Source organism: Oncorhynchus mykiss, chromosome 18, assembly GCF_057628025.1.
Source record: "Oncorhynchus mykiss isolate SJ-2025 chromosome 18, ASM5762802v1, whole genome shotgun sequence".
NCBI classification, from domain to species: domain Eukaryota; kingdom Metazoa; phylum Chordata; class Actinopteri; order Salmoniformes; family Salmonidae; genus Oncorhynchus; species Oncorhynchus mykiss.
This window is the reverse complement of record NC_143039.1, coordinates 77,311,115-77,321,114: the sequence shown is the minus strand read 5'-3', so window position 1 is coordinate 77,321,114 and position 10,000 is coordinate 77,311,115. Positions and strand designations below refer to the sequence as shown.

General features: G+C 42.7%; 1 protein-coding gene and 1 long non-coding RNA gene across 2 annotated transcripts in view; both read right to left on the bottom strand.

Moving 5' to 3' along the window:
• LOC149975653 (uncharacterized) overlaps nucleotides 1-10,000 on the bottom strand; it is a 217,895-nt gene that overhangs the window by 26,152 nt on the left and 181,743 nt on the right. The window lies entirely within an intron of this gene.
• Nucleotides 1-10,000, bottom strand: part of LOC110496903 (regulating synaptic membrane exocytosis protein 3) — a 74,267-nt gene that overhangs the window by 2,972 nt on the left and 61,295 nt on the right. Inside the window, exons 3-5 of the mRNA XM_090209438.1 lie at nucleotides 6,236-6,377; nucleotides 5,914-6,026; nucleotides 4,568-4,669 (exon numbers count right to left, since the gene is read on the bottom strand). Coding sequence (XP_090065564.1) covers nucleotides 4,568-4,669; nucleotides 5,914-6,026; nucleotides 6,236-6,377 — 357 coding nt within the window. The remainder of the gene's footprint in view (nucleotides 1-4,567; nucleotides 4,670-5,913; nucleotides 6,027-6,235; nucleotides 6,378-10,000) is intronic.

Here is a 10,000-nt window from a genome sequence, read left to right as displayed (position 1 = left end):
CAGCGCTGACGCAGAGAACATTCAAATTATAATGAAAAATAAATGGTGGGACGATCCAAAGTGATGCGCTACTGAGCGAAGCAAAAGAAACGCCTTCAAGAAAGCTTAGCGGGAAAACAGGTACGCCACACGGGGAGCCAATGACGGCACGGCACCATGGCAACCGTGCCTCCCTACAAGCTATGGGTATTGATCGCATTCCGGCCTCTATTAGAGAATGGGTGGGCCTCAGGGGTCTAAGGCACTGCAATGCTTGAGGCATCACTACAGAGCCGACTTCGATCCCGGGCTGTTTCTCAACCCGGCCGCGACCGGGAGTAACCGTAAGGCGATGCACAATTGGCCCAGCGTCGCCCGGGTGAAAGGAGCATTTTGGCCGGCCGGGATGTCCTTGTCCCATTGCGCTCTAGTGACTCCTGTGGTGGGCCGGGCGCGACGCACACTGACACGGTCGCCAGGTGTACGGTGTTTCCTCCGACACGTTGGTGCGGCTGGCTTCTGGGTTAAGCGGGCATTGTGTCAAGAAGCAGTGCGGCATGACTGGGTTGTGTTTCCGGAGGACGCCTGGCTCTCGACCTTCGCCACTCTCCTGAGTCTATACGGGAGTTGCAGTGATGAGACAAGACTGTAACTACTAATTGGGTTCCACAAAATTGGGGGAGAAAAAAAAGTGTTAAAAAAAGGTTAAAAAAAAAACATTTATTTAATTTAAAATGTATGTCTCGAGGCCGTACTTTGCTCCCCCCCCTTGGGATGGAGGTAAGGGGGGATAGAGGGAGGTAAGGAAGGATAGAGGGAGGTAAGGAGGGATAGCGGGAGGTAAGGGGGGGCTAGATGGGGTAAGGAGGTGCTAGAGGGGGGTAAGGAGGGGCTAGAGGGGGTAAGGAGGGGCTAGAGGGGGGTAAGGATGGGCTAGAGGCGGGTAAGGAGGGATGGAGGGAGGTAAGGAGGGCCTAGAGGGAGGTAAGTAGGGGCTAAAGGGGGGTAAGGAGGGCCTAGAGGGGGGTAAGGAGGGATGGAGGGAGGTAAGGAGGGCCTAGAGGGAGGTAAGTAGGGCCTAGAGGGGGGTAAGGAGGGGCTAGAGGGGGTAAGGAGGGGCTAGAAGGGGTTAAGGAGGGGCTAGAGGCGGGTAAGGAGGGCCTAGAGGGGGGTAAGGAGGGGCTAGAGGGGGGTAAGGAGGGATGGAGGGCGGTAAGGAGGGATAGAGGCAGGTAAGGAGGGGCTAGAGGGAGTTAAGGAGGGGCTAGAGGGAGGTAAGGAGGGATAGAGGGAAGTAAGGAGGGATGGAGGGAGGTAAGGAGGGGCTAAAGGGGGGTAAGGGGTGGCTAGAGGGGGTAAGGGGTGGCTAGAGGGGGTAAGGAGGGGCTAGAGGGAGGTAAGGAGGGGCTAAAGGGAGGTAAGGAGTGGCAAGAGGGAGGTAAGGAGAGATGGAGAGAGGTAAGGAGGGGCTAGAGGGGAGTAAGGAAGGGCTAGAGGGGGGTAAGGAGGGGCTAGAGGGGGTAAGGAGGGGCTTGAGGGAGGTAAGGAGGGGCAAGAGGGAGGTAAGGGGGGGCTAGAGGGAGGTAAGGAGGGGCTAAAGGGAGGTAAGGAGGGGCTAGAGGGAGGTAAGGAGGGATAGAAGGAGGTAAGGAGGGATGGAGGGAGGTAAGGAGGGGCTAGAGGGGGGTAAGGAGGGATAGAGGGAGGAAAGGAGGGATGGAGGGAGGTAAGGAGGGGCTAGAGGTGGGTAAGGAGGGGCTAGAGGGGGGTAAGGAGGGATAGAGGGAGGTAAGGAGGGATAGAGGGAGGTAAGGAGGGGCTAGAGAGAGGTAAGGAGGGATAGAGGGAGGTAAGGAGGGATAGAGGGAGGTAAGGAGAGATGGAGAGAGGTAAGGAAGGGCTAGAGGGGGTAAGGATAGAGGGGGTAAGGAGGGGCTAGAGGGAGGTAAGGAGGGGCTAGAGGGGGTAAGGAGGGGCTAGAGGGAGGTAAGGAGGGCTAGAGGGAGGTAAGGAGGGATAGAAGGAGGTAAGGAGGGATGGAGGGAGGTAAGGAGGGGCTAGAGGGGGGTAAGGAGGGATAGAGGGAGGAAAGGAGGGATGGAGGGAGGTAAGGAGGGGCTAAAGGTGGGTAAGGAGGGCCTAGAGGGGGGTAAGGAGGGGCTATAGGGGGGTAAGGAGGGATAATGGGAGGTAAGGAGGGATGGAGGGAGGTAGAGAGGGGCTAGAGGGGGGTAACGAGGGGCTAGAGGCATGTAGGAGGTAAGGAGGGATAGAGGGAGGTAAGGAGGGATATAGAGGGGATAGAAACACACACAGGGACATGTAGGAGATAAGGAGGGGCTAGAAGGAGGTAAGGGGGGGCTAGGGGATGGTAAGGAGGGATAGAGGGAGGTAAGGAGGGATGGAGGGAGGTAAGGAGGGGCTAGAGGGGGGTAAGGAGGGGCTAGATGGGGGTAAGGGGGCTAGAGGGGGGTAAGGAGGGGCCAGAGAGAGGAAAGCAGGGATGGAGGTAGGTAGGTAAGGAGCGATAGAGGGAGGTAAGGAGGGGATATAGGGAGGTAAGGAGCGGATATAGGGAGGTAAGGAGGGGATATAGGGAGGTAAGGAGGGGATATAGGAAGGTATGTAAGGATAGAGGGAGGTAAGGAGGGGCTAGATGGGGGGTAAGGAGGGGCTAGAGAGAGGAAAGGAGGGATGGAGGTAGGTAGGTAGGTAGGTAGGTAGGTAAGGAGCGATAGAGGGATGTAAGGAGGGATAGAGAGGGAATACAGACACACACTCTCACACACAGGGACATGTAAGAGGTGAGGGGGGGCTAGAGGGAGGTAAGGAGCGATAGAGGGAGGTAAGGAGGGATAGAGGGAGGTAAGGGGGGATAGAGGGAGGTAAGGAGCAATAGAGGGAGGTAAGGAAGGATAGAGGGAGGGAGGTAAGGGGGGTTAGAGAGGGGAAACAGACACACACAGAGACATGTAGGAGGTAAGGAGGGATAGAGAGGGGATAGAAACACACACAGAGACATGTAGGAGGTAAGGAGGGATAGAGGGAGGTAAGGAGGGATAGAGAGGGGATAGAAACACACACAGGGACATGTAGGAGGTAAGGAAGGGATAGAGGGAGGTAAGGAGGGATAGAGAGGGGATAGAAACACACGCAGGGACATGTAGGAGGTAAGGAGGGGATAGAGGGAGGTAAGGAGCGATAGAGAGGGGATACAAACACACGCAGGGACATGTAGGAGGTAAGGAGGGGATAGAGGGAGGTAAGGGGGGATAGAGGGGATACAGGCACACACAGGGACATGTCTCACATCCAAAAGAAGATGGAGAGCCTATAGCTGAGGTCCTTCCTCCTCCCTCTACTCGTAGGTGATTGGGTAAAACAGGGGACCGCCTTAAACAGTTAAACCAAAGGGAACGTGTTGGGATTTTCAAACTACAGGCCACTAAGTACCCTGGTTTAAATGGAGATATTGATTTACAAACTACAGCCCACTAAGTACCCTGGTTTAAATGGAGATATGGATTTACAAACTACAGCCCACTAAGTACCCTGGTTTAAATGGAGATATGGATTTACAAACTACAGGCCACTAAGTACCCTGGTTTAAATGAAGATATGGATTTACAAACTACAGGCCGCTAAGTACCCTGGTTTAAATGAAGATATGGATTTACAAACTACAGGCCACTAAGTACCCTGGTTTAAATGAAGATATGGATTTCTCAACATTCAAGTAGGGTCTTTGTGGTCCCTTCGCTGTCATCTTGTGGACACATTGCCCTCTGCCATTATTGGACTGCTGTGGTCCATGTTGGCTGTGATCTAGTGTACTATAAAATGCTTGTCTCTCCAACTCTCACCATTTTGCCCTCCTATTCAAGGCTAGGACTACTTAGTCATGTCTAATAGCTCTAATACTTTAAACCTTAATATGCATTTCGATAACATATCTATTTCACTTCTGAATGTATTCTGGAATCACTCCCTCTTCATTCAGGGTTGATTAGAAAAAAATAAAAAATAAAAAGAAGACATAGAATTATCGTATCTTTGAACTTCCTGACGAATGCCATGCAGCCGAAATTTGTTTTAAAATAAAGGCATTTTAATTAATTTGATGAAGAGTGCCTTGGTCCTCCTTTCTGTTTCATAAAGTTATGTAGGTTTGTATTGTACCTGGTATGAACAATAAAGTTATGCAGGTTTGTATTGTACCTGGTATGAAGAATAAAGTTATGTAGGTTTGTATTGTACCAGAGATGAACAATAAAGTTACGTAGGTTTGTATTGCACCTGTGATGAATAAATGTACAATAAAGTTATGTAGGTTTGTATTGCACCTCAAATGAACAATAAAGTTCCATAGGTTTGTAATTGTACCTGTGATTAACAATAAAGTTATGTAGGTTTGTATTGCACCTCAAATGAACAATAAAGTTATGTAGGTTTGTAATTGTACCTGTGATTAACAATAAAGTGATTTAGGTTTGTATTGTAGCTGTGATTAACAATAAAGTTATGAAGGTTTTTTTGAGTGCCTGGGATGATTAAATGAACAATAAAGTTCTGTAGTTTTGTGTTGTACCTGGGATGTTCTTTGACCCTGGTTTAGGGGTCAGTCCTCTGGCCTGGTTGATCTCCACCTCTAGCTGGCCTCCTCTGTCCACCATACCCACATGGATGTCACCTACAGGAGAAAAACACACACTCCTCATGTTTAGGGGCAGATGATTTTACTTAGCATGTAGTAATCTGGCCAGGAAAAGCTCTGTGCCTAGTTAGAGGCCAGAACCCTTCTCCGGGTCAGATCAGAGGCCAGAACCCTTCTCCAGGTCAGATGAGAGGCCAGAACCCTTCTACGGGTCAGATCAGAGGCCAGAACCCTTCTCCAGATCAGATCAGAGGCCAGAACCCTTCTCCAGGTCAGATCAGGTTACATTCTGGCCATATTATCATGTCGTATCTGATCAGAAAGTGTAGTTTCAGCCTGCAGTACCACTGTTGATCAGCAGGAGGAGACAGAAAGCGTGTAGTCTGTTCCACTGTCCTCACAATTATTTACCAAGTGATTTAGGCATAGAATACTCATATTTACATACCTTCATAAAATTAATTAAATATGTAGAGCCATCTCCATATTCACACACCACCTGGTATCTAATGTAGAGCCATCTCCATATTCACATACCACCTGGTATCTAATGTAGAGCCATCTCCATATTCACACACCACCTGGTATCTAATGTAGAGCCATCTCCATATTCATATACCACCTGTTATCTAATGTAGAACAATCTCCATATTCATATACCACGTGGTATCTAATGTAGAGTCATCTCCATATTCACACACCACCTGGTATCTAATGTAGAGCCATCTCCATATTCATATACCACCTGGTATCTAATGTAGAGCCATCTCCATATTCATATACCACCTGGTATCTAATGTAGAGTCATCTCCATATTCATATACCACGTGGTATCTAATGTAGAGTCATCTCCATATTCACACACCACCTGGTATCTAATGTAGAGCCATCTCCATATTCATATACCACCTGGTATCTAATGTAGAGCCATCTCCATATTCATATACCACCTGGTATCTAATGTAGAGTCATCTCCATATTCACACACCACCTGGTATCTAATGTAGAGCCATCTCCATATTCATATACCACCTGGTATCTAATGTAGAGCCATCTCCATATTCATATACCACCTGGTATCTAATGTAGAGCCATCTCCATATTCATATACCACCTGGTATCTAATGTAGAGCCATCTCCATATTCATATACCACTTGGTATCTGACGATCAGCAAACACAGAGGGGGGAAGAGCAATGGTAATGGCGTCTTGGCATATATTAAGTTATCACATCACAGAAGCTGTTTTCAGACAGAGAGACTCCAATGATTTGACTTACCCATGGAGGGTGTGGCTAGTGTCTGTCGGCCTACGATCTGGGCGGGGCCTAGTCCATCCAGAAAGTCACTAAACTGGCTCTCTGGACCCATGCGAGTGGGAGGGAAGATAAACCTAGAGAGAGAAAAAGAGAGAGTGAAAGGAATATAATGAGTGATTGATGGATGGAATGGTGTGATTTAATGACGTGTAGCAGTAGGGTAGCTGGAGACAGTTCGGGCTACGACATGGACTGAACCACAGCTGTAGCAGGCCGCTGGGTACAGGCAGGTACAACGCTCACGTACAGCAGTAAGAGAACGAGTAATATACGAGTAGCGTACGTTCCGTCAGAGCTGTTGGAGTTGGTGCTGCCGTCGGTGGACTCCTTACTGCCCTGTCGCGTGACCCGGTTCCTCATCTCCACAGCGATGCCCGTCTCCGTGCTCCGCCGGATCGTACCACGCAGCTTCTTCACTCGTTCTTCTGGAGATGAGAGGTCAGAGGTCAGGGGTTAGAAGTTAAAGGTTAGGGGTTCGAGGACCGATCAAGACCGTTCTGAAGACTTCTAGTAACTGTATCTGACACTGAGTCACTTTATTATCTCTTCATTCTCTCTATATTCTCTCTATATTATATCTTCATTCGCTCTATATTTTCTCTATATTCTCTCTTCATTATCTCTTCATTCTCTATATTCTCTTTATATTCTCTTTATATTCTCTCTATATTCTCTCTTTATTATCTCTTTATTGTCCCTATATTCTCTCTATACTCTCTCTATATTCTCTCTATATTCTCTCTATATTCTCTCTTCATTCTCTCTTCATTCTCTCTTCATTCTCTCTATATTCTCTCTATATTCTCTCTTCATTCTCTCTTTATTATCTCTATATTCTCTCTATATTATCTCTATTCTCTCTCTATATTCTCTGTATATATTCTCTATATATTCTCTCTTCATTCTCTCTTCAGTCTCTCTATATTCTCTCTATATTATCTCTATACTCTCTCTTTATTATCTCTATATTCTCTCTATATTCTCTCTATATTATCTCTATTCTCTCTCTATATTCTCTGTATATATTCTCTATATATTCTCTCTTAATTCTCTCTACATTCTCTCTTTATTATCTCTATATTCTCTCTATATTCTCTCTATATTCTCTCTTCATTCTCTCTTCAGTCTCTCTATATTCTCTCTATATTATCTCTATACTCTCTCTTTATTATCTCTATATTCTCTCTATATTCTCTCTATATTATCTCTATTCTCTCTCTATATTCTCTGTATATATTCTCTATATATTCTCTCTTAATTCTCTCTACATTCTCTCTTTATTATCTCTATATTCTCTCTATATTCTCTCTATATTCTCTCTTCATTCTCTCTTCAGTCTCTCTATATTCTCTCTATATTATCTCTATACTCTCTCTTTATTATCTCTATATTCTCTCTATATTCTCTATATATTCTCTCTTCATTCTCTCTTTATTATCTCTATATTCTCTGTATATATTCTCTATATATTCTCTCTTCATTCTCTCTACATTCTCTATATATTATCTCTATATGCTCTCTATATTCTCTCTACACTCTCTCTTTATTATCTCTATATTCTCTCTATATTTTCTCTATATTCTCTCTTCATTCTCTCTTCAGTCTCTCTATATTCTCTCTATACTCTCTCTTTATTATCTCTATATTCTCTCTATATTCTCTCTATATTCTCTATATATTCTCTCTTCATTCTCTCTTTATTCTCTCTATATTCTCTCTATACTCTCTCTTTATTCTCTCTATATTCTAACTTTAATCTCTCCATCTCTCCCGCTCTCTTTTTCTCTCACACTCTCTGTCTCTCTCTCTCTCTCTCTCTCACACACACAAACATACCATAGCAAATCAACAATGGACAGGATTCATGTATGAGGAAAGAGGGAAGGTAAAGGAGGACTGTAAGGAGAAAGTATTTACTGTTGTAGAAAAAAGTGAGAGCTGGCTCACTAACCCCCCAAGCAGCTTTCAGGGCATCTGGCACAGAGATGTCATTGAGGTGTGTGTGTGTGTGTGTGTGTGTGTGTGTGTGTGTGTGTGTGTGTGTGTGTGTGTGTGTGTGTGTGTGTGTGTGTGTGTGTGTGTGTGTGTGTGTGTGTGTGTGGTGTGTGGTGTGTGGTGTGTGTGTGTGTGTGTGTTTGAGCCATTGAGGGTGAGGTAAGCATAATTATGCCACGCTCCATGTGATCTGCAGAGGTGTATCTCCCTGCTAGTTCTCTGTTTTGACTCCCTGCTAGTTCTCTGTTGTATCTCCCTGCTAGTTCTCTGTTTTGACTCCCTGCTAGTTCTCTGTTGTATCTCCCTGCTAGTTCTCTGTTTTGACTCCCTGCTAGTTCTCTGTTGTATCTCCCTGCTAGTTCGCTGTTTTGACTCCCTGCTAGTTCTCTGTTTTGACTCCCTGCTAGTTCTCTGTTTTGACTCCCTGCTAGTTCTCTGTTTTGACTCCCTGCTAGTTCTCTGTTTTGACTCCCTGCTAGTTCTCTGTTTTGACTCCCTAGCTAGTTCTCTGTTTTGACTCCCTGGCTAGTTCTCTGTTTTGACTCCCTGGCTAGTTCTCTGTTTTGACTCCCTGGCTAGTTCTCTGTTTTGACTCCCTGGCTAGTTCTCTGTTTTATCTCTCTGGCTAACTCACAGCTGTCACATTCTCTCCCTCTCCTCTCCTTCGCTCCCTTCATCCCTCCATTTCACTCCCTTCCCTCCCCCTTCATCCCTACACCCCCCATGATATTATTTGAATAGTAAAATGTATTTGAAACACACACAGTCAGCGGTAAGATGAAAAGAGCTAGCTATAAATACATGAACAGTAGGGTGTGCAGGTCCCCTGGGACTATACATAGGAATATAAAACACTGAGCCAGGTAATATACACACAACACACACACACATACACACACACATCCACACACACACACACACACACACACACACACACACACACACACACACACACACACACACACACACACACACACACCCACATGCTTAGAAACATACACACTTAGAAGTTCAGAAACAAACACTCACATATGAGCAACAAGGAGGCAAAGGTTTGTTTGTTAGAATAAATACATGTTATATGATATACTAATATATACATGTAATATGATATACTAATATTTACATGTAATATTATATACTAATATATACATGTAATATGATATATCAATATATACATGTAATATGATATATTAATATATACATGTAATATGATATATCAATATATACATGTAATATTATATACTAATATATACATGTAATATGATATATCAATATATACATGTAATATGATATACTAATATATACATGTAATATGATATACTAATATTTACATGTAATATTATATACTAATATATACATTTAATATGATATATCAATATATACATGTAATATGATATATTAATATATACATGTAATATGATATATCAATATATATATGTAATATTATATACTAATATATACATGTAATATGATATATCAATATTTACATGTAATATGATATACTAATATTTACATGTAATATTATATACTAATATATACATGTAATATGATATATCAATATATACATGTAATATGATATATCAATATATACATTTAATATGATATATTAATATATACATTTAATATGATATACTAATATATACATGTAATATGATATATCAATATATACATTTAATATGATATATTAATATATACATGTAATATTATATACTAATATATACATGTAATATGATATATCAATATATACATTTAATATGATATATTAATATATACATGTAATATTATATACTAATATATACATGTAATATGATATATCAATATATACATTTAATATGATATATTAATATATACATTTAATATGATATACTAATATATACATGTAATATTATATACTAATATATACATGTAATATGATATATCAATATATACATGTAATATGATATATTAATATATACATGTAATATGATCTATTAATATATACATGTAATATGATATACTAATATATACATGTCATATGATATACTAATATATACATGTCATATGATATACT